Source organism: Phlebotomus papatasi, chromosome 2 (genome assembly GCF_024763615.1).
Source record: "Phlebotomus papatasi isolate M1 chromosome 2, Ppap_2.1, whole genome shotgun sequence".
NCBI classification, from domain to species: Eukaryota; Metazoa; Arthropoda; class Insecta; order Diptera; family Psychodidae; genus Phlebotomus; species Phlebotomus papatasi.
The window spans coordinates 37,795,388-37,821,434 of record NC_077223.1 but is presented as its reverse complement, the minus strand read 5'-3'; the positions used below and the strand labels follow the sequence as shown (position 1 = coordinate 37,821,434).

Genomic DNA, 26,047 nt, shown 5'->3' with positions numbered 1-26,047 from the left:
ATCACTTGGGACCTAATTTTCAGAGAACTTTTTTAAGAACATGCTTTTCGATGGACAAGATTTCACAAAATTCATCTGATATCAAAAACCATTTCCTGTTAGCTGGTGTGTTAAATTGTTACTTCAACACCTAAAAAGTGTTAAAGTAATGAGCAAAAAAGTTAATCGCATTTTTTTCTCAGTGAAGGTATCTCAAGTTTGTGAAATACTCGAACACTGAGAAAAAAGAGGGTTCGATTAACTTTTTTTTCCTCAGAAATTTAACACTTTTTAGGTGTAAAAATATATCAATATTTTTTAATGTTAATTTTACACCTTTTTAAGTGTAAAATTAACATGAAAAGGGTAACTTTAACTCCTAATACACCTAAAAAGCATAATATTTACACTGATTTCGGATCAATTATGCAGGGCAAAATTAACATTTGCGGAATGTTATTTTAACTTTTACGGATTTCTCTCAGTGAAACCACGAATTTAAGTTCTTTCACTGAGAGAAATCCAAAAAAGTCAAAATAACATTTTGGAAATGTTAATTTTACCCTGCGTTATTGATCCGAAATCGGTATAAATATCACATTTTTAGGTATATTATGGTTTAAAATTACCCTTTTTCATGTTGATTTTACCCTCAAAAGGTGTAAAATTAACATTAAAAAACGTTGATATATTTTTACACCTAAAAAGTGTTAAAGTTATTACGAAAAAAAGTTAATCGTAGCCTCTTTTTTTCTCAGTGTTCACATTTATGTGCTTTTTTTATTTGTATCGGTTTACGTTTACAACCCTTCCATATTTAACTTAAAAATTTTTCTCAAACCACATAGAACCAGCACAATTGATCAGTAAAATATTAAATTATCATACAGTGCCAGGCCAAAGCGACTAGTTCATGGCTTATCGATCTGTCCTGAAACGGATGTTTAGTTAGGCCACCGGTTTTGATCGATTTTATAAGCTAGGTAATTGTCTAGACTTCGCTGAAAGTGAATTTTTAATCAAATTGAATTTTTCTTATTAGTAAACTTGGGATGATTTCCCAATTTGTTGATTTTAAAGGACACTGAGAAAAAAGAGGGTGCTATTAACTTTTTTTCCTCATAACTTTACCACTTTTTAGGTGTAAAAATATATCAACATTTTTTAATGTTAATTTTACACCTTTTTAAGGGTAAAATTAACATGAAAAAGGGTTACTTTAACCCATAATACACCTGAAAAGGGTAATATTTACACCGATTTCGGATCAATACTGCAAGTAAAAAAACATTTCCGGAATGTTATTTTAACTTTTTCGGATTTCTCTCACAGTGCAGGATAGAGCACGAATGTGTAGTCTAATTACTGCTTATATGACCTACGCCATCTTTGGTAGCAATTTTGTAAAGCAAAATATTTTTTTATTCTCGATATATGCAGCTGGTTCAAAATTGTCTTTATTGGGGTTATAAGTGAGAAAATACCGGAAGTGATCATGCAAATAAGACTTATATAACCCGGGAGCCATTATACTGCATCCTAATTTACGTTAATTGTGCGTAAAGTAAAATTTAGGATCAAAAAGTTGCTTTTGGATACTAACGACAAAAGTTACCCAATTCATCCTCTTTGTAAAAGGCTTTAAAAAATTTTTGTACTTTCCTCAAAAAATCTTTATAAGGCTGAATGAAGCTCTTTATTAGCTTTAGAATAGAGCTTTCAAAAAAAAAAGTTGAAGGTGATATAGGAACCATCATGAAATATTAAATTTTTTATACGCAGAATTGCAAAAGATTGGGTTACTTTTGCTGGGCACTGTAAGTAAGAATCATAAATCTTTACAAAAATGAGTCTAAATCTAAATGGTTCTAGATCAAACATAAAATTCTGTATAATATCTTTTGCCGAAACTTGTACGAAATTACTTCTTTTTAAAGTTTTAAATTGAGTACTAAACATTGCATTGTAATTATTTTTTCGCTAAAACTAGTTTTTTCTTCTCATTTGTACAGTTCCAAATAAATAAAATGAATAAAAATTAATTTTATTAGTTATTTACCGGTTTATAATCGATTGAGACCGATTCAAACTTATTTCGAGACATTTCAATTAAGTCCTTACTCGGCCGAATCGGTTAAGAAAATTAATTTTTAATTTCAATTGAATTTGTTTTATTATATGCGTTCCAATAATGGTTTAATAGTTGCACCATTTCCAATGCGTTCATCTCCGTATTTACATCCAATTTCCTAAACAAACCTATAAAAAAAATCACTTTATTGGTTATTGGATCTTGTTATCTTGTAATTTTACGCCACATTAAGATCGAAAGGTAAAAGAACCTAGATTAGAGACATTGGTGTCAACTTAAAACCTTGACGGGTATCTAAAATTTATCAAAAGAGCCACAAAGTGTAAGGCATCATATTAAGGAGAGAGCCTAAATAAGGAGATCCATTATTATCTGTTTTTCGCGATTTTTTTTGACGAAGAAGATAACCAAGCTTCATGAAATTTTTAGTATATAGGGGTCTCGGTCAAAATTCTGAAAACCACAATCCCGAACACCAAAATTTTGAAAAGTCCATAATTCAGAAAAGCCAAAATCCCGAAATCCGAAATCCCATATAGGCCTTAATTCCGAATGAATTAAAATACCGAAATGCCAAAATCACAAAAAACATAATCCCGAAAAGCCTAAATCCCGAAAGCCAATATCCCGAATTCTTAAGACTGTCATTGCCGTATTTACGATTCAATCCGCGCTTGCTGGAGGCAAAGTAAAATTTTGCACATTTTCGGAAATTATTCACAACATTATACTCGGTATAAATTTATCCATTTTAGGATTTTGACCACTCGGGATTTTGGGCTTTTCAAGATTTTAGCGTTCGAGGTTTTTAACTTTTCGAGACTTTGGCGTTAAAGATTTTGGCTTTCATTATTTCGCTCATTCGGGATTTTGTCTCTTCCGAATTTTGGCTTTCGGTATTTTGGCATTCGGAATTTTGGCTTTTGGGATTTCGGCTTTTCGGTATTTTAACGTATTCGGGATTTCAACCCATTCGCGATTAAGGATCGTTCTTGATCTTGGATTTTCGGGATTTTGGACTTTTCGAGATTTTGGCGTTAGGGACTTTGGCTTTCGGAATTTCGATCCACTCAAGATTTTGTTTCTTCGAAATTCGGTTGAGAAATACGCTCGCTAGATTCTTTCAGGCCTTTGACCTTGAAAAATCTTTATTAGGAATATTTCAGCGGCATTTTCCAACTAGGTAATTTTTGTTTTATAATCTTCAGTTTTGAATTTGTTATGAATTGTCGATTTCCAGTGACTTAGATTCCTATAGAAAACCATTATATAGATAGGTTTTCTTCCCACTCCCCCCCCCCTCCCCATCCTCCTTCGTCCTCATCAAATATGTTTTTTTCCTTATTTTCTAAACAGATCCAGCGAATGTATTTTTGGATAGGTTTTAGGTAGATCACGTTTCATTCACCGACATCTAGGTATAACCGAAAAAAATTTCAACATATATAATTTTTCGCTCTAGAAAACTAATTTCCCAATCGACTTCCTTAAATTGTGATTTTTCGTTGTTAAATGTTTAAGTTCTTTCAATATTCTAAAACGTTTAAGTGTGTTAACGTTACGTTACGTTTAATGATCAAAACACAAAACGAAAAAATTTTCAAACTGAAGCCTGAGAAGTTTAGTTTAGAATTTTAGTTGTTTTATTTATCTTTTTTTTTAATTTTATATGCACTTTGCAGTTAAATTCCTAAATCTCTTTATTTTTTTTATTTTTTCTCTCTCTTGCTTTTCTCTTTTCTGTCTTTCACAATTGTTAAATTTAGATGACCGTTTTATTGGGAATAATAAATAAATAAATAGTAATAAAAAATTCACATTTCATCATAAATTTTCCAATTTTGAAATGGCTCTCTGGTAGGATAAATAAAGCAATTCAAATCGATAATAAATCGTATAAAGTAAGCAAAAAGAGTGCTAAAAAATATAATTTACATGAATTCGAGATCAATAACGTGAATTCGATAATTTGCTAAAGTTGAAATATTTTGCTATCTTTTTTTATCAATTTATTGAAACAATTTTGATGCAGAAGCATTCAAGTAATTCAGGAAGCTCGTGAAAAAAAATCGAATACCATTTGATGACTTAAAAACTGAATTTAAATTGAGTTTAATTACTTTTGCCTTATAATTTGAATCAATCATGCAAAGTTTTGACCGAATCTTTTCCAGAATTATAATGGTACTCTGTATTCAGGGGAGACCGGGGCATAATTAGCCATGGATAGGGATAGATAGTGCGATGTTATAGTTATAGTTCGTCTTAGAAAGAATATTGAGGAAACCACCATTTATTAGAAGTAAACACCTTCCCCCTATTCATTGAAATATTTATCCACCTGATGCAAACACTTTTTTCACAAATAATATGGGATGAAAAATTTCAATTGCTGTCTAATTCTCCCCCGGTCTCCTCGATTATATGCTCATAAAAATAATTTCAAAGAGATCTATCAATAAATACCTGTCATAATCAATAGAATTTGTGACTGTTACATACCCATTTTTTCCATGCCTATTCACTGTAAATTTAATAAATTTTTAAAAACATTTTTTCAATGTTTTGAGTTTTTTTCTTTTCAATTTACCATTCAAATTTAGCCTGATATTCTTCAAAATGGCCTTGCAAGCTTTGTGAATGATGAACTAAAGAAAAATCCGGAAGTTGGGGCAGTTGTTGTGGGTTTTGACGAGCACTTCAGCTTCCCCAAACTAATTCGGGCGTGCAGCTATGCAGATGACCCGGAGTGTTTATTCATTGCCACAAACACAGATGAACGCTTCCCGTTGCCTCATTGTGTCATCCCAGGAACCGGAAGTATTGTTCGGTGTGTTGAAACGGCAGCCGAGAGGAAGGCTTTCATTGTGGGGAAGCCAAATCCGTACATCTGTGAAGCCCTGATTGCTGAACATGGCGTAGATCCTGCAAGGACACTCATGATTGGCGATAGGTGCAATACAGACATCCTCCTAGGGGCCAATTGTGGCTTCCAGACACTTCTTGTTGAGACGGGCATTCACAAGGAAGCCGATGTCCAGACATGGTTGAATTCTCAAGATCCGGAAGAGAGGAAACTCGTTCCGGATTTTATAGTGTCCAAACTAGCAGATTTGCTTGAGTATTTGGAGTAGAAAAAAGATTTAAAAAAAAGTATAGTTTTGCTATTAATTTTTTTTTTAACATTTATTGTCTACAGCGCTTTTAAAGTTTATGCAACTTTATTTCTCTCTATTACACTAAAATTTTTATTTTATTATAATTTTTTTCTTTATTATTGTTTATTTAAATCCTTAGGACTCCCATTCTCAGCTACTTAATTTATATCTTTCCAAGCGTTTTATGGTCCCACTAACATTTAATCAGCTAATTAATATTGCAATAGACAAATATTCGTTTCTTCATTCATACTCTCTACAATCAATGAACAACAATAAAACATTTCTCAATAAAGTGCAAGTTTTTTCTGCAAATACAGTTGAGACGAAGGAGAAATGTGCAGATTCATGAATGTTGATGCTCCATCTCATAAGTTTCTGTGATAAGTATGGCTTTATTGATGAGATTGGGATAAATTTGGTTGAACCTCATTTTACCTAATTATAGTTTATTTTAAGATAGAAATGCAAAAAAAACTTATATGAAACTTTATAATGTGCTAACAATTTACAAATAATTCAAACTTGTCTTGCTAAAAATTATTATGGAAATATTAAAGAAATTCTAAATCAAACCGAAAATTATATTACAACATAAGGCCAACTTATTAAGTCTCATCTTAATCGTGGATGGTCTAAAATGCAGATAAAATTGCTATGAAACAGGTAATAGTAACTTTATTTTTTAACAGAATCAATTTATTAAGTATCATTAGAAGAGTTTGGCAGCCTGGAGCTCCTTGATAGATACAAATACCAGTAGAATAAATTAATGACTAAAAATAGCAGAGGAAAAACGATCCTGGATACGCGATCAATCTTCGAGACAGAATTAAATCGCGGTGTCTGCTTCTTCCGCCTCTTTTGGCTCCTAACTTTTCCTTCTGCTGCCACAGATGTGAAGGATCCCTGCCGAAAGTGAACTGGAAGTAATGAGAACAAATAGAAATTGTATTGAGAGGTAAGTGCAAGTACAAGAAACCAAAAAAAAGAAAGAAAATAACCTGTTCCTGCAGTACTCGGTGTCATAGTGTAAATCGTGTCCTTATCAATTGTTTTTCTGCAGCATAAAATCTCTAAGAAAGATCGTCGAGTGGTTTTAGTTGGTGTAGTTGGAATCGAACAAACTGATAATGGGATAACTTCAAACATATTCGCGCCATTGGATACATTAACAGTTGATGTTTGCTTCCCTTTAGCCCCATTTGCCTTCAAAGGTGTCGTTTCGTCTTCACTTTCTGTCTCTGAGTCCGTATTGAAGTCTTCAGCACTGAAGTAACACTCGCCAGATCCATACTTGGTGAAGTAGTGAACAACTGCGAACTGATTGACGATTTTTTAATAATCGCAGAATAATTGGATACAATTGAATTTCCTGATTATCCTCAGAATTATTTTAGACCACGCCCCCTTATCACTTATGATAAACCAGTTGATTTTTTTCAATGATTCTCACAGCGATAACTGCATCAACACTCAAGAAAAGGAGTTATATCAAGCGTTTACTTTTTCAATCATTTTTACATGGAGACAATAAACCTAATGGATAGTTCTTCCCTAAAGACAATTGATTGAAAAATGTATAATTCATAAATCTCACGTAAATAATGCAAGAATTACGAGCAAATTAAGTTGAATCGAGATGCAAAATCTAGACCAAACTCCCGAAATTCAGAATGGACCGAAATTCCGAAATGGCAAAATCTCGTAATGCGAAAATTTCGAAAAAATAAAATCTCGAAAAGCCGAAGTTCTAATAGAGCAAAAATTCCGAAAACAACAATGCCAAAAGCCAAAATCCCGAAAAGGCAATATCCAGAAAGCCAAAATCCAATAAAGGCAACATTCCGAAATGGGAAAATCCAAAAAAGGTCAAAATCCAGAAAATCAAAATCGCGAAAGCCAAAATTTTGAATGGTCAAAGTCATGGAAGGGACGAAATTATTCGGAGGATAATATACTTTTGGTTTTTCAAATTTAAAGATTAAGCATTTTTTGTAGGTCGTATTCCTCAGTCAATTGGACACTCAATAGATCAAATGGTATAGAGCACTTGTTCTATGATGCAAGTGTCCCGGGTTCGAATCCCCTTTAAGTCACTAGGAATTTTTCTAGCGTTAAAGGTGTTCGGAGTTCGGATTGCATCCAGTAAGCTTCACTGCACTTGATTCCAAGAGACACGGGTCTGACAATCTCATCCCGTATAAGAAAAAGTAGTAATGGATGTTCCGAACTCTCTTTGCAGGAAGGCCTAATTCCTCTATATGGAGCGTTGTGCCACCATTATAATAATAATAATAATTATTATTATTATGTGCGGAATAATTTCTCACAAGACAGAAAAAATTGTATGCAACGCCTGCAACAAGCACGGATGCAATCGTGTGAGTAGCTATGACACTTTTAACTCTTTATAAGGACGAATGGGTCACCGGTGTCCCAAAAATAAAAACGGATTTTTGGAGTTTAGAGAACAAAATGACTTTCTCTAGTCAAAAAGCTTGTTTTCGTTTTTGGGACACCGGTGTCCCATTCGTCCTCAAAGGGTTAAGAATTCGGCATTTAGGTTTTAGGGATTTTGGCTTTTCGGAATTGAGGAGCTCAGAGCAGAAAAACGCTATTTTAATAGGGAAATGCATACGACTTAGAGCTTTAATAAGTCGATAGGCTTCAGACCTATATCAAGGGTAAGGGGGGGGGGGATAAAAAAACGACTTAGAGTTGTTTTGCTCCGACCGCTTCAATTATGGCTCATTCGGAATATCGAACCATTCTGGATCTTGGCCTATTCAGTATTTTGCGTTTTTAGGGATTTTCGAGAGGATTATTCGAGTTTTCGGCTCATTCATGATTTTGGCTTTTCTGCCTTTTTGGCATATTCGGGATTTCGATCCCTTCGGAATTTTGGCGTTCGGGATTTTTGGATTTTTGTGATTTTGGCGTTCACAATTTTGGCTTCCGAGATTTTTTCTTAAACTCCTTCAAAATATTGACATGGTCAACAGAATAAAACGAGAATTAGTTGACTTTCTATTTAGGCTTGATACTTTCTTGCACCAAGTAAACTGCTGAATTTACTTATTTAGACTTGGGTGACGGCTAAAATGTTTTTCTAAAAGCTTTGTAAAAGGCTCGATAAAATTAGTGTCTCAATATTAATGTTCTTTAACTTTAACTTAGGGGTAATGCGTTACGGAAACGAATACAATCACTTCGTTAAAATTCTGTTTTCCCACTGGATTATTTGTTTTGGTTAATTTCATAACCAGTTCTTAAATCACTCCACATATCACCCAAATCAGCTCAGAAGTAACACAATTGATTTTTGAACAAAAAATGCTTATCAGTTACCCGTTCCGAAAATAATGTATTCGGCTCAGGTTTATCAGGGATTCCAAGATCTGTCTAATAGATCCCAAACTGACCAAATTGGTTAAATTGCGTTCCTTAGTGCTTGTATCACTCTTTAACTTCAAAAACCATTTTAGGGAATAAATGAACGATATTTTCGTAATATCTGGTGAAAACGGAGTAAAACCTTTTTTCGCTTCTTTCAATTTTTATTCGCTACAACGTTTCGGGAAATTGAAAAAAAGCGAAAAAAGGTCTTACTCCGTTTTCACAAGATATTGCACTCCATCAGGCCGTACATAGTCGGATATTTTCGTATATGGATGATTTTTTTCCGGATTATTACCAAAAAATATCGAAGAATTAAAAAAAAAACCAACACGTGTTTCAATCGTAAAATATAAATTTGGTCAGTAAAAAAATAGAACAGTGAATTTAATTTAGATTTTTAAAAGTTTAGCTTTTGTTTTTTAAATTTAAAACGTCATTTATTTATATCCAATCTTATCTAAAATATATTGCTCTATATTTGGGATTTGATCTTAACATTTCTTAGTACATCCAGATTTTATATCTGCCGATACTGTTTTTTTTTTAAATTACATCACTAATATTTTACAATATTTAAATTGAATATTTTCTTTTAGGTTTTGATTTGGTCGTGGCCTAAAATTAATTCTCATTGAACTTTATAGCATTTGGTGTATATTCACAAAAACTAATAAGAAATTTAAAAAAAACCATAAAAATAATAAAAACAGAATTAGTTTTTACAAAAATTGTAAATAATTTTGAATGCCTGAAAGCTATCGCAAGAAAATATTTTAAATGAGATTCAAAAGTGTATATCGTGAGATAATTGAATATATTTCCGTAAAATTTATTAATAATATTGAAGGAATCAATCAAAATCAGAAATATGTGAACTCACCTGAAGAATCGTTGCAAAGATAAATGCAAAGGAGAGAAATACGAAAAAATCCAAAGCTGTCGGATAGGGCACCTTGGGCAGATCTGTGCGTGCTTCCAAACCAAGAAAAGTCATTGTAAGTACTGTTGTGATCCCAAGCGATACTCTATCAGCTGTAGCCTCTCTGTTGAGCCAAAAGGACACCCAGGAGAGCACCACGAGGAGGATGCATGGTCCATAGACCTGAATGAGGAAGTTACCCATGTGTCTTTGCAGATGGAAATTCACCAGCAGCATGGAATACTCAGCTGTGAATAAACACGCATCCAAATTCACTCTTTCTCATTGTTACACAAAGTATAGTTGGTTGTAAAGTACCAGAACAATGCCCAACGATTTGCAGCACAAAAGTACAGAGTGTCCAGGGAATCAAAAGGACAATATGCAATTCAGGATTTTCCAACAAATGTTGAAACTTCCTGCCACATTAATTTTCATATCCCTGGAGTTTGTACCACCCACGCGACCAAATTGCGTCAATATTTTGCTTAATTCACCGACATTCTCTTTTTTATGAGACTCCTGGGAAATTCTTCACGCAGAATTTTCATTTACTCAGAGTGATTAAGTGAAAGGAACTTCACATTCCTCGATTATTCGTCTTTGGAAATAAAAAGGGATGGAATTTATCTACAAGGTAAATAAAGATTCAATCTCAAAAGACATTTTAGCCTCATTATACTCTTTGAAAAACTGAAACCTTTGAAAACCTTTCAAACTTTGAATACTTCTAAAAGACCTATCCAATTAGTGAAAGAGATGGGACTAAATTTTTGGTAAGTTATTGATCCTGTAGGGGAATGTAGGCATGGTTCGCACAGAGTGAACCTTCAAACGATGCGAATTTTCTCTTTGTTTGCAAGGAGCTGACCTACCATTTCTCATCTCGTTTCATGATCTTAATAATTATCTATCTTATGGCTAAGAAATGACGAACTAGCTCTTTGCAAACAAAAAGAAAATTTGCGTTGTTCGAAGGTTCATTCTGTGCGAACCATGCCAACATTCCCCTATGCGGGTGACTGTCCACCGGGCTCCGGGTATAACTTTGCGTACCTGCAGTTTGTAAGCTTTTCTTTAATTCTATCACATAAAGATGGTGTTTACCCATTGGAAATGGTATTTCGGATCGATGAAGATTATTCTTAAGTGCTATTGTAGCTAGAGTTAAAAGAAAACTTACCGAACAGCCGGAGGGGGTAAGTCATATTTAGAAACCCTCGTCAATTGTCCGAAAACCCCAATTTTTTTATCGCGAAACCCGAGAAACCCAAAAATTGAAGAAACCAACTTTCAGCATCGTGAAACGCGAGAAACCCAATTTTACTGCTCGAACTCTACGCAGAGAGCAGTATATAATCCCTCGATTTTGAGTTATATTTCGACTCCTTACCCCTAAGGAGTCGTATTTTGGTAGAATTTTGGAAATCTGAAGTTTCGAGTTTTTTGGCGTCACGCTGTTTGTCCATCTGTCCGCCTGTCCGTCCGGCTGTCATCAGCTTTAGAGATAGCGATTAGAGGTTAGAGATAGCGACTTGGTGCCTAAGGCCCCCTAATAAGTCGGCCCAAAGATCGTTAACATGTCCCTCATTTTCCCGCACCCCTTCCCTTGCCCTCCAAAACCATGTTTTTTTTGGGATTGCTCGAAAACGCGTCGTGCGATTTTTTTCATTTTTGGATATGTTTTAGAGATTACGCAGGCGGACATTTCGTCCTTAGACGAAAATAGCGTTAAATCATTCCTAATAACGGTTTTTCAAGGTCAAAGATTAAAAAGACACTAGAGAGTGCATTTATCAAGCGAATGGGTCATTTCTGGGCTCGTTGGAAAGGTCTTGGAATTTCCGACAAAACTGAACCGGTTCCAATCGGTTTTGAATCGGTATTGAACCGGTTCATAACCGATAAATAATTTTTATACGAAATTCAATTCAATTACTCCTGAGGTGTATTTTGGGCAATATATTGGGTGATTTATAAGTCGGTTCAAATCGGTTGTGAACCTGTAATGAACCGGTTATTTACCGATAAGTAATTTTTGTTCGAATATAATTTTTATTACTTTTTAAACAATATTTTGAGGAATCTATTGAGTGATTTATGAATCGATTCAAATCGGTTGAGTACCTGTAAACGATAAATGATGCGAAAGTACTTTTGAGGTATAGCATCTAAATCACGAGTTCGAGCATTTCGCAAAGCCTGGGATGCTTTGCCACCCCTTTTTACATTGCGAAACCCGAAAAACGCAATTTTTCCATCGCGAAACAAGAGAAACGAGAATCCCTTGTCAGAAAAAATGGGAATGAGTTACCCCTTGACGGTGCTAAATTATTTCATAAGGGCTTGCCGAATATTCTCTATTATAAAAATTTAAAGTGTTGTAGGTTCTGTAGGTAGGGTATACACAAATGCATTTGTATTTGCCTACTCTTAAAAAAATCTATGTTATTACCAAATTTCGCATTGTTTATTTATTTATTTCTAGTCTTTCGTTTATAATTATGGAGTTTTACCATTATTTAAAATTAAGGCGTTGCATTAAATTAAGTACTTATTAAGTAGGGGAGACTGGGGCAAAAAGTCACAAAAACGATATTTTATTTTTTTACAAACTACTCGAGGGCCCCAGAAATTTCTAATTTGCGCAGTTTTATAGGAAATTTACCGCTCTACAATATTGTGAAAGTCATTTTCCTCTATTTTGTAAGGAAATACATTTATCGAGCTGTTTTCTAAAAGGTAATTTTGTGACCATTCTCAAAAATGCTGGGGAAAATAGTACCAAGCATGGGATATTATCACAATTTGATTTGCTTTATAACGGGCTTTCGTAAATTTAAAAAAAATACCTAGATAACATATTTTCAAAGGAAATTTTTTCAGCTATACCTTTGAAAAACAGCGTTTTCTCTATCTGAACGAGAAAAGCTCTTTTTAAGCTAATTTTAGAAAAAACACAAAAAATTGCAAATCGTTTGACCAATGCAAACAACAAGCGGCGACACATGGCATTGACGTTTTTTTTGCCGTGAGACATCATAAAATGTTTCGGTTTTTCTTACTTTTTGCTCCATACCTCTTGTTACTTTTTACCCCAAGTGGTCATTTTTAATAAAAGGTATTTCTGGAGATAAGAATCTTTGTAAAATTCTAAAATAGATAGCGGCTTCGTATTCAAAGAATCCAAATTATTTAGGAAATATTCACCAGTGCATCAATTTTGAAAATAAAATAGGTAAAAATGATATCTGCTGTAAAGAAATTATTTCAAAAACAGGGCTAAAAATTTCAATATTTTTTATTTTCTAAATTCCTTGCTCGAATTCTAGGAAACTTACGACATTGAAGAAGGTCAACGGAGGCTATCTCTGGAAAAAATTTTAAGTTGATATCTTTTTTTATCTTTGATGGATGATATTGAATTTTGAAATTTTCCATTTGTGACTTTTTGCCCCACTCTCCCCTACTTATTAAATACTTATTAAGTACTCAATGTGTTAACGACACGGATAAACAAACGATGACTTGCGAGGCGACTTAAATTGACTTATATGCCGGACTTGACAACCAAAAAGTTTTTGTTGTGTATAGTAAGATTAGAAGAGAATCTTCTGACGATGTTTGTGTTGTCAAATTCATCGAATAATGCAGATACGACAATTGTCGATGCAACTATCGAATTCCAAAATAAAAACTAATAATTTTTAATAATTATATTGCGGAAGATAGCTCATAGCATTTATGATATTTAAGAATAGAGAAATCACTTGGGAAGATTTCCTCTTGTTTCTGTGGTAAAAATACTTTTACTCACTTTGACCAAAACCTCTCAACACTTTGAAAGTGCAATGAGTTTTATGGACACGAAATGGTTTTCTTATGAAGGGACCTTTGTGGCACAACTAATCTTGTTCAGCACAAAAATATAAAGCGTGAAGAATTAAAAGTTTGTCAATTTCCTGGCCTCAAAAAGTTATTTAGCCAAGTGAAAAACTTCTTGGAGTTTTTACAAGATTTTTGTGACGACTTATACATCCTTTTCCACGCGCATTTTGTGACTATAATCCTCTTTTTCTTCATGGGAATCTGTCTTCTATAATCGGATTATAATGCAATTTCTATAGCATCATGTATTGAAACGACACTGAGTCCATTCTTCACGAGATCCAAACTCAAAACTTCACAAAAAGGGATTTGCGACTTATGCCATGTTTGCAAATATCATGAATACAAGTTGCGAATACATCATTAAACTATCGATGCAATGTCTGAATTTGTGTCACTGAAATATATTTTATTATAAGCAGAGGAAAATTCATGAAGAGGCTGTTAAGTATTCAAAATTCTAACTAAAGTTTCGTTAAATATTTTGTCACTGTCAATTTTGACGCGAAATATGACGAAAAAGATAGAATGTCATATATTAAAAAAAAAAAACAATTTTCAGTTAGTAGACTTACCGACGTATGTCTTGTGTGCCGAATGATTAGCTGTGTCTCCGTGAAGAACTGTGTCTGTGACATTTTCAGCAGGACAATCCACTAAATCGAATTGTGAGAGCTTCATATCCTCTGCAATTGCCACCTGACGCTTTTGGTTCCATCGATAGACGACATCCGCTGTGGTATATCCAACTGGAAGGCGGATTTGCATTAGAAAGCACAAAATAATGAATTTTCCATGCAGAACACTTCTACATATGAAAATCCTCCATTGCAATCCTGAAACCATTTGGTTGAGTATGTAAATTAAAAGTAACAAATTCATTCTAAGGAGATATGGAATTCATCCTCCTCTCCTATTTTTACTTCGGGATATTTGTCATCACGTGTGAGGATTCTTTTTTTCAAATATGACAGATATCACATCTTTGACTTTGAGGGGGATTGGCATGGATATGCTGTCGATAGAGCACCTTGTAAGACAATTTAATCCTCAGGAAATTAATTCTGGAGCAGGAGTTCCAATTTAAAAGGATTTCGAGACACATTCCTTGTGCCACATGTGATTCCCATAACAGAGTTAAATTCTGAGCAACTTTCCTTTAGAGGAGGGCTTATTCGAAATTTATTCAATTTCAATCAAAGCTTCGTTAAGTTAATTTTATTATCTTATACGAAAAATGTTTGTATGCGCCAAGGTGATTTAATAAAAACGTAATAATTTGCTACTTACATGAGCCAAATTTCAAAGGACATCTCTGAACGTCCATAGGAAAATCCTCCAAATTCATAGGACAGCCAGCTTTAATGGTCAATCTGGAAAAGAAGCAAATCTCTTTAGATAAGTCTTTCCAATTAAATAAAAGATCATAAAACTGAAAGAATTCATCGAGAAAGGCATTAAACAAAAGAAAGAAATTTATGGTAGTTGTTAGAAGGCAATTTGTATAATCTATACTAAATTGCACAACTTAAAATGCTGTAAATATTTTCATGAACTTTCACAAAAATCTTTTTTCTTGGTGCGATTCCTTCATAATCACACCTATTTTAATTACAACAAATTCCTATAAAAGTATTGTAGTCTATCTGTTAGAAAATCGGCTTTGTTTGGTCATTTGCACCAAAAAATCCCAACAGAATATTGTTTTCATCCACGAATTTCTCGAAGAAAGATTTATGCATTTTTTCAGTAAATAAAACCAATTTTGAGTTTTGAAGCGATTTTTATAATTAATAATCATTCATAACTGTATTGTGAGTTGTCAGGAATTCCAAGACCTTTGTAATGAACCCAAACTGGACTCACTTGGTTGAAAAATAAAAACGGTACAAAATTTTTAGCTTTAGAATTTGACGAACTGTTATTAGATAAATTCAACAGTAGTTTTGATTTTCGATGGAACATAAGGGGTGGAAAAAAATCATATTTACAGGGGGAAGTGGGGCACCTTTGAATTAAGGTACAACCAGCTATAGGGGAAAGCGCCCATGCTTGATACCCTTGATACCATTGGAAGCTTCGTAATGACTAAATTTTCTATGTTTCGGAATATATATGTGATTCATCGCAACGCAATTTTAGAAACTATGGAAAAGTGACCAGTTTTTAAAATATATTGCGGAGTTAAGAAAGTCAAGGAGATGAACTCCCTCCGGATGCGTCAGGAGGTGCAATCATTTCAGGACAGGAAAACACAAAATTCTTTGCCAAAGCTTTCGACGCTTCAACGCGTCTTCCTCAGTGGTCAAATCTGTGATTTGTCCACTGATTTGACCACTGAGGAAGACGCGTTGAAGCGTCGAAAGCTTTGGCAAAGAATTTTGTGTTTTCCTGTCCTGAAAGGATTGCACCTCCTGACGCATCCGGAGGGAGTTCATCTCCTTGACTTTCTTGTACTAATTGCCGTCAGTACAGTCTACCGAAAATTGCGGAGTTATGTTTATTGAGAAACATAGGAAAAATTTAGTAATTACGAAGCTTCCAATGGTATCAAGCATGGGCACTTTCCCCTATGCTGAATAATTAGTTCGGCATGATTTGAGAATCACAAGGATCAAAACAATCGATAGATCATACTGCTTCTCGATAAAAATTGAGCAGTAAAAAGCCAAAGAGTAGGGGAAGGCTTTCAGGCTTCGTACACACTCTGTCTTCGAATACTTTATATTTTTTTCCATATCCCTTTAATGAATCTGACCTATTGTCAAATTATTTTAATATTTTCTTAAAGTAACACACTTTCTGAAAAATTAGATCAGACTAATTAAAGGAATATGGGGAAAATATAAAATGTTTGAAGCCAGAGTATGTGCGAAGCCTGAAAGCCTTCCCTTAATAGTTTTTTTTCAAATATTCTTAAAAGGTCTAAAAGCTTTTTTAAAAGCTTCTAGTCTAGAGACCCTTGTCCACTGCAGAAATATACGACATAAGTCCAAATAGTGTAGCAATCAAACTCAGTGTTTCCAACTGCCGTATGTTTCCTATTGCTCCAGTGTCACCTCTTTGGAAAATTTTAAACTTAATAATGTCTACACACTAAAAGCAATTTTCGTCAAAATTGCCTTTTGGGGAATAGGGGAAATTTTCTTTAAAAAGGCATTTTTTAAAGAAATTTGTGTTAGTGTGTAGAGGCCATAGGGGAAGTCTGCCAAATTTCGGCCATCTTCTAATTTCGGCCACTTTGAGTGTAATTTCGGCCATTGAAATAAATTAATTAAAATTATATATGTTATCTTCGAATAGTCAATGAATTCATTTTGCTTTTAAATATTTATTCATTTTAGGATGTATTAACGCAAAAATCGTTAAATTTTGGGTATAATTTTAATTTAAATCGCGTTGTAAAAACTCAGTGTGGAAAGAGTCTTACAAAAAATATGACAGATCGATTGTGTTTCTAGCAGTCTTCTGATTTGTGGTGAAGTGCAAAAGTTTTTCCTTCTGTGTTTTTCATGAAAATTGATTAGTTTTTATTAAAGATTGTTTCTGTTTATGTTAATAGTAAATCAATCTTTAAATTTCGGGTGAAATTTCCCAGCTGGATCCTGTATTTCGCGTAAAAAAGTGTAAACTTTGTGAGCGTCTCTCCGGTGAGGTAGTGTTGCCTATTCCGGCAACATTTTTTGCTTTCCTAAATTTCTTATTCATTTTATTTTTTTTTTCAATTTCTGAGTTCTACAATGTCCAGAGAAAGAAACCATCGCTTCTATGAAAAAGATGATGTGGAAAAGGCCTTGGGAGAGTTCAAAAGGGCCAAATGCTACTTTTCAGGTCTTCAGGACAAATTACACGGAAGATCTCAGGGCTTGTGGGTCATATAAACGTATTAAACTCGTTCCGTTTGACGTTTTGAAATTTTCTATCCGTTGCGTCACAAAAGGTGGTCAGAAAAAAGGTGGCCGGTTTTTCACTCAAAGTGGCCGGAATACTACCCAAAGCAATGCCCATATTTTTATTAATTTTTCAATATTTTAGGAAGTGATTTAAAGAAAACAAAGATGATAAACTAGTTTTCAAGGTTCCACACAACCCTCCTGAAAAGGAATTAGCAAAAAATATCAATATGAATTAAAATTATTGCATTTCAAACTTAGGACTTCGGTGCTTATATGCAACTATGCCGAAATTTGGCACACTTACCCTAAGTCCTTAAAAAAAACAGCATTAAAAAAAGTGTGATAAAGCGTCCCATGCTTTGCGAATTGCTTGTACTCGTGACTTCGATTCTATACCTTTAAAGTACTTTTGTATCATTTACGGTTTATCGGTTCACAGTCGATTGAGCCGATTAAATAAATTGAATCACTCAAAAGTTCATCCAAAATAGTTTGGGTCTGATACATTTGATTTTCTGACAAAAAATGCTTATCAGTTAACCGCTTCATTACCGGCTTATAATCGATTAAAACCCGATCAGAATTGTCGGAAATTAAAAACAAGACCTTTTCAAAAAAACCTGAACTAGACCTCATTCAGTTACAAAATACGCTGTCTAGAGACTTTCGAACATTTGATTTTAAAATACCGTTATTAGGAATCATTCAACGGTATTTTCATATATGTACAATATATTTGCTTAGATGACCTCAAAAGCACTTTCAAAAACGAAAAAAATGGGATTGCACGTTTTCGAGCAATCCCAAAAACATGGTTTTGGAGGGGAATAGAACAATGAGGCGCATGCTAATGACCCTTTTGTCGATTTATGAGGGGAGTCCCCGAAGGTCTCAAGTCTCTATCTCTAACCGTTTGGCCTTTAGGTGTAATAAAGGCGGACGGACAAGCAGAATGACGTCAAAAACTTTGAAACTTCAAATTTTTCAAAATTCTACCAAAATATGACCCGTCAGGAGGTAAGTAATCGATTTATGTATTTATAACTAAAAATAGAGGGATTATGATGCTTCTCTGTGGAGTTCGAGCAGCAATATTTTCGGCAGTTGTAAAGGACTCAAGATTGATTTCAGGATTTGAATATTATTATGTGTGTCCTTTCCTAAATAATACTCTAATATTGTCATCAGACATCTTGACTTGTCCCCCACCTTCTTAGCTCCTTGAGAAGACTTTGCAATTTCTTTGCATAAATCCCTATCTATTCTTTCAGAGATTTTTGCTCTATTATTGCTGTGCTTTTCTCCATCGTTGTCCATTCTTTGAACATTGTGTCTGTTTGCATTACCCACCACAACATCTCGCATGGGAACTCTATCAGTCCACCCCTCAAACTCTAGACACACCATCGTAAATCCAGAGATTTTTCATGTTCAACTGCAAATGATGGAGAAAGTCATGGACTATAAGTACTACGTGTATTTTGCAGATGGATATTTTCAATAGACTGTGGGTGGATATTAATGTCCTGCGGGCGAAGTTTTATCTTTTACGTCTTTTTGGCGACAAAGAAGCATACTTGGAGAGTTGTGAAAAATTAATTAAAATGATAATAAAGTTATCTTCCACATGGTTTATCAAAGAAGCTGATTGAGACACCTGGCAAGGATATCCTATGATATTTCCTTAAGAAAATCTGTCCCAAGGAACTAGGCTGAAATTCAATTAATTAACTTCCTCTTATGACTGGAGAGTCTTGGCACCGTTCTTGGTATTAAATTGAATTTTGTGAACATTAGAGAGACACGAATTTTCCATGCCATTTGTCAAGTTAAAGTTGACCAATGCAATTACCATTAGTTTTAGTTGTAATGATGGTGTGAGATATGAGGGAAGTACCAATACCCAATTGAAATCTTAAACAGGTGCCAGTGGACAAATCGATCACGTTCAATTGAGCAGTACACACCTTAGATTGGTGTTTGAACACCTGTCTCGTTCAGTCTGTTGCAGTACATTCCCCTGAGGGTTTGAAGTCGGTAAAGTTAAGTACTAAATTGAAGTCATACTTATGTAATATTTTGAAGTGAGGGAATACTGAATTTCATTGCTTAAAGTTCATTCATTAACTCATTGGTAAACTATAGCAAAATACATCACTCGCTGTGTTCGTTATTTTCTCGCTTCACGGATAATCATGCTAAATTTTTGCTTAAAGTGAAGCACGGGAAGTTTGACATCACCTCGATTTTAATGATATTTTTCTTCACCCTTTTTATTAATTTGAGTTCTGTGAGGGAAATTCATTTCTAATATAGTTACACTATACAAACAAATATTATTTGCAATAAAATGATTTAAAGAATTTAAATTCAATGACCGTTAACCCTTTTTAAGGACGATTGGGTCACCGGTGACCCAAAAGTCAAATTCTTCCTACGGCCTTCTAAAGTTGTGTTTTGCATTAAAAAGTCAGAAAAAAAATTTTTCTGACCCCCAATTTTTGACCATCTCGTCCTTAAAGACAAGACCTTAATAGACGTGTTTGATAGCGCCCGTCGCCCCGTATTAGTTATTGTTTTTTTATATTAAAATTAAGATAAGGCAAAACTTTCTTCTTTCATTAATTGTATGATATGTTAAAATTTATTAAAGTACTAAAACAAATAAAATATATCTTTCAACAATGGTTTTTGTTATTTTCCCATTTTCATTTAAAATTAAACTTGTTCTTACAAACTTTTACTAACATTTCTTTTTAGAATTACTTATCTGTGAACTATCTGACAATGAGTGTGCATCACCCACATCCACTCCTGACATCCTTACTTCTTTTATCTCATTCGGTTCCTTAGTGTTAATTCTGTCGTCAGTGAGCCATGGTGAATCATGGAAGGAATTATATTAATGCACATGCAAAAAAGAAGCGACGAATAGTGAACTATTAAAAACGTGAATTGAATCCCGTGGCTTTACGTAGCGACCAAATACAGAAGAAAAATGCGAAGACGTCCCACTTCAACAAATTGAGGGAACGTGACTCAAATTGAGGAATGCAATGGATGAACGAAATGGACACGTGGGTGGAAGAAACGACCATCCGACATTGACTTTGGCATCCCCTTCAGCCAAATTGCTTTATTTTGCTGCGATGGTCCGTGATTTACTCGGCTGTCAAGTTATCTCACTTCTTTTATTCGATAAACTCGTTGTCGGTGTTAGGACATACTATATTGCAATCGATAGAATTTTAGATTATATGCAAAATAAATTAAATTAGTTAGGCGAATATAAAATCAATGTATCGAGGGGAGATATTATGATTAAAATTGGTATACAGATAATAGCAGGTTTTTTTGTATTTAAATTGCGGAAGTACCGAGGAAATCTCATATGACGTATTTCCCCTTAATCATCTGAACACTATTTGATGGAATAATTTAAGATAATTAGTGGGAAAAGATGATTTGTATATTGAACTGAAATTTTTATTTAATTTAATTAGGCAAAAAAGAAGAAAAAACAAAAGTAAGTTTATATCGTACAGAAATAAATTATTTAGAAATTTAATCAATTAGTGATGCGCGGTCGATTATCTATCAAGTGCATAGCTTAACAGTCACTGATTTTAAATTCTTTACATTAAAACCTCACAAACAACTATTGTTTATATAGTGTGACTATATTGGAAAAGAGTTTGCTTCCCAGAATTTAAATTAGAAGGAAAGATTAAGGAAAATATTATCAAAATCGATACGATCTCAAATCTTGTGTGAGTAACTTCGTGAGCAAGCTTTGCATTACTTTTCGCAAAGAAATAACAATCATTGAAGCTACAAAAAATCATTTCCAGGCAGCAATTCGCATATTATGCCCAGCGCACAACGACATTTGTTTTGTAAACATGTTTTTAAGAATTCAATGAGAGTGAATGAAACCTAAATCTAGATATCTCGCTCACTCTCATAGGCAATTTTCAAAACATGTTTACAAAGAAAAGTTATTGTGCACTAGGCATTAATTGCTCTTAAGGGACTACGTGGGTAAAAAAGACTTGAAAACACCACATTTTCTTCAAATTTTTTTAAACAGAAATTTTTCAGAAATTTTTTTAAACATAATGAATGATTATTTTTATTTAGGGTAAAGTGGTACAAGTTGGACTATGGTACAATTTGGACAGGGCTTTTTGTTTTGATAAATTTAGTACTTCATTTTTGTTTGTATATTTTTAATGCTTTAGTTTTATGATTTGGTTCCTTGTGCTTAAAAGCAAATTTTGTACTGTATTTATCAAGGAAAAAGCCATGTCCAACTTGTACCGGCGAAATGTCCAACTTGTAACACTAATTCCAAATTATATTACTTTACCCTAAGTTTCTAAGCACATAAAAGTACAATATCTGAAATTTTCATTAGGAAATCTTAAAAATTCAGCACTTTGGACTTAATTTTCAGCGAACTTTTTTTTTTAAACATGCTTTTCGATGGACAAGATTTTACAAAATTCATCTGACATCAAAAACCATTTCCTGTCAGCTGGTGTGTTAAACTTTTACTTCAACGCTACATTTTTTTTTTAAATGAAAATTGGTTTATTGGCAGGATTTTATACAAAAACTAATTTTCGGCATACTTTACATCGCGTTTTCTCTTGTAAAATAAGCTGTGATCAAAATAGAAAAACTTGACCTTTCAACCTTTCAACAAGTTTAACTGATCAGCTAACAGATAATATTAAGTTTTTTGACGTCATATGAATATGCTCCGATAAATCTTGTCCACCGAAAAGTATGTATATTTTCTCAAAAACCGTGTTCAAAAAACACATCCTAACGACCGAAGTTTTAAAATTTTGAAATGAAAATTTCAGAAAATAATAGTTAAAATGTTTTATCTTTATATGCTTAAGAGACCAAATTAAAAATATATATTTTTTATTATGTTGAAAAGAGATATAAAGGAAATATGCTCTTTTTTTAGTCTGAGAGTGATCCACGTAACCCCTTAAATAAATTATTCAAAATCATCTTAATTGCTTTTAATATTATATGTAATAGATGCAAATGAGTTAAAACCGTTTTTTTTTTCAGTTTTTATCGAAAACTTTTTATAACAAATTGTGCTATGTATTAGTAAAGAGCATCAGTGGATCAGTTGGTAGGGTAGTGGCTCTATGACTGTGAGGTCTCGGGTTCGAAGCTCGGCAGCTACAGGTTTTTCAGCAGCCACATCGAATTAGTCCAGTGAATGGATAACAAAGTAATGCCTAATTCATTGACAATGAACCGCCTAAACAAGAGAGGCTGGCACAGAAACGAGTTCGACATAAAGAGATCCGTCGATACATATACACATTCACTGCAACTGATCCAACCAAGGCTGATCTGCCGCAATATAGAAACGGCATTGTGTGTATACCTCAGGCATACAGAATCCGAGATATGGAGCTGGAGGACCGCCTTAGGGGTTAAGATAGAATGGAATAATTCAGAGTGCATAATGGGGGCCCAAATGAGTGACCTGGATGCAGCGGAACCGATAAAGGTTTAAGCCGACCCATAGACAAATCTTAATCTTATTTATTAGTAATGTATTGTAGAGCTCGTTGAGTAGACCTTAAATGCTGTCATATTTAAAAATCCGTCAAATTTTTTCGATATATCACACTTTGAAAATTTAAATTTAAAGAATTTTATAAATTCTGGATTTTTATAAACGCGGACACTTAGGAAACAACTTAAATTAATAGTCCGACTTTTGGTGTGTCCGACTTTTAGAATTGTCCGACTTTTAACAAATTATCCTAACTCAGTTTTAGTGTTCCAGACAATTAAGTACCTTTTCATCATCTTCATTAGCTTCAATGTACAGTGAGTGTCAATAGTTTGTTGCCTAATAGATGTTTGAGAAATCAAGTGAAAAAAATGATAGAAAAAAATACTTTTCCAAATTTTTCTTTTTGCAGTTGAGTTCCTTGTAATCCGTAGATATTATTTATAGTTTTCAAAAAAATAATTAATTTTATTTCATATCAAAAATAATTGTTTTCCAAAAGTTGGTCATTTTTGAAAAATCAAAAGTTTGTTGCCTCACTAAAAAAACTAATTCAAAATGGTGAAAACGTGCAACCAACTTTATGTAAACCGGTTACATTTTGAGCTTATGTCATTTGATAGGCAAACGGTGGATTTGTACATTTTTAAGGCTGTCAATGGTAAATATATAGGTGTAAGAGTGATGATAAATAACAAGAAATAATCAGTTTTTTGATAATTCATAATTTAGGTCATAATGGCAAATTACAAAAAGTTGAAAGATGGGATATTGTCCAGAGATACTGCTGGAAGGAATCGGCGTCGCTTAATTGCCAAATTTTATCGAAATTCATGAAAAGTTATACATAAAATAGTCAAATATTATAGTTATGAGGCACGAGTACATCTGAAAAACGCTACTGGTAGACCCAGGGTTTCGACTTAGAAAGTCGATAACCACATTCTAGGTATCTCTGATAGTAACCCCATGATGTTTGCTTCAAAAATTCAAAGTCGGCTGGTTACAGAAGACATACAGGCTTCAAATGCTTCGAAAATCAAACTCAAAGTGAAAGAAAATATAAGAATAGGTACTTGGCTCGCAAGATTCCATTGGTAAGCAAAACCAAACTGCGTAAGAGGTTGTATTTTTACGTTTTTAGCATGCTCCAAGTGAATTTACAACCTTTTAACCAGATTGGTTTTGTTTACCAATGGAAACCTGCAAACCAAGTAATTATTCTTACGACTTTCATTAAATTGCGGTTGGTTTTGAAGCCTGTATGCCTTCTGTAACCAGCCGACTCTGAATTTTTGAAGCAAATATCATGGGGTTACTATCAGAGATACCTAGAATGCGGTTATCGACTTTTTGAGTCGAAACCCTGGGTCTACCAGTAGCGTTTTTCAGATGTACTCGTGCCTCATAACTATAATATTTGACCATTTTATGTATAACTTTTCATGAATTTCCATAAAATTTGGCAATTAAGCGACGCCGATTCCTTCCAGCAGTATCTCTGGACAATATCCCACCTTTCAACTTTTTGTAATTTTCCATTATAACCTAAATTATGAATTATCAAAAAACTGATTATTTCTTGTTATTTATCATCACTCTTACACCTATATATTTACCATTGACAGCCTTAAAAATGTACAAATCCACCGTTTGCCTATCAAATGACATAAGCTCAAAATGTAACCGGTTTACATAAAGTTGGTTGCACGTTTTCACCATTTTGAATTAGTTTTTTTAGTGAGGCAACAAACTTTTGATTTTTCAAAAATGACCAACTTTTGGAAAACAATTATTTTTGATATGAAATAAAATTAATTATTTTTTTGAAAACTATAAATAATATCTACGGATTACAAGGAACTCATCTGCAAAAAGAAAAATTTGGAAAAGTATTTTTTTCTATCATTTTTTTCACTTGATTTCTCAAACATCCATTAGGCAACAAACTATTGACACTCACTGTACATCGTACAGCCATTGCCCAAAGGTGAAATATAATATTAGGAGAAGACTTTCAGACTCCAAACTGTCTTCAAACATTCCATATTTTTCCATATTCTTTTAATAAATCTGGCATAGTGACAATATATTTTAATAGCTACTCTGAAAAAAAGTTTTGTTAAACGAACAAATGGATTTTGTTCAAATTTTACCAAAAGGATGTTATTTACCAATTTGACAAAACTTTTTCACGCATTTTATATGGGAAAACACCCTTTTGACAAATTTTTAACAAAATCCAGTTGGCCGCCGATTTGACAAAACTTTTCCATATTCTGTATAGAAGAACATCCTTTTGACAAACTTGTCTTGTTAATTTGACAAAACTTTTTTTTCGGAGTAGTTTTGGATAATTATGGAGTTGAGTATCACTGGCTCTGTTTGTCACGTCTTTCTGTGCACAAACACAATAATTCTTTACGTACCAAGTCAACAGAAGTCTGTTCAGAAACACTTTCAATTAAGCTAGTCCCTAAGCCACATATTTTCTGAAAAATATTAGGTCAGATTCATTAAAGGAATATATTATAATTCTGAAATATTTGGAGCCAGAAAGCCTAAAACACTTCCCTATACGAGCTATGCAACATTTCCTAAATTTACAGTGGAATAATAATAATAATAATAATAATGCTGGCACAACATTCTAAGCATGCATTATTATTTTTTCTTGTACGGAATGAGGTTGTCAGTCCCATGCCCGTGGAATCAAGTGCAGTGAAGCTCACAGGATGCAATCCGAACACCTTGAACGCCAGAAAAATTCCTGGTGACCTAAAGGGGATTCGAACCCGGGACACTTGCATCATAGAGGGAGTGCTCTTTGACCCATTGAGTGCCCTTTACAGTGGAAAATCAACTTAAATAGTCACTATCCAACATTTTACAGTGACACCAATTTTTGATGGAGATGTCAGAGATAAAACCAAAAATGTCAAAAATATTTTCAAGCATATCGTAAAGTCTTTAGCCTTCCCACTTAACTTTCTCTCAGTTTTGTCACTTTCCTGACCAACATTGACCTGGTGCTACAAAGTGCTTTCGCGCTCCCTTTATGCTCGATAACACGAAAATATCTTCCTAAGAAGGGTGGTTTCCTTGTGATTTTGTGGATGGAGGTGTAAAATGAGGTGATAAAAGGAGGGAAAACATCTT

At 33.7% G+C, this 26,047-nt stretch overlaps 2 protein-coding genes across 2 annotated transcripts in view; one reads left to right on the top strand and one right to left on the bottom strand.

The window, feature by feature from the left end:
• LOC129804125 (glycerol-3-phosphate phosphatase-like) overlaps nt 1-5,804 on the top strand; it is an 8,107-nt gene extending 2,303 nt beyond the window's left edge. The window contains exon 3 of the mRNA XM_055851207.1: nt 4,675-5,804. Within this exon, the coding sequence (XP_055707182.1) occupies nt 4,675-5,205 (531 nt within the window). The 3' untranslated portion in view covers nt 5,206-5,804. The remainder of the gene's footprint in view (nt 1-4,674) is intronic.
• Nucleotides 5,805-5,887: 83 nt separating this feature from the next.
• Nucleotides 5,888-26,047, bottom strand: part of LOC129804103 (gamma-aminobutyric acid receptor alpha-like) — a 54,097-nt gene continuing 33,937 nt past the window's right edge. The window contains exons 5-9 of the mRNA XM_055851175.1: nt 14,729-14,811; nt 14,014-14,187; nt 9,512-9,798; nt 6,234-6,552; nt 5,888-6,152 (exon numbers count right to left, since the gene is read on the bottom strand). Coding sequence (XP_055707150.1) covers nt 5,932-6,152; nt 6,234-6,552; nt 9,512-9,798; nt 14,014-14,187; nt 14,729-14,811 — 1,084 coding nt within the window. The 3' untranslated portion in view covers nt 5,888-5,931. The remainder of the gene's footprint in view (nt 6,153-6,233; nt 6,553-9,511; nt 9,799-14,013; nt 14,188-14,728; nt 14,812-26,047) is intronic.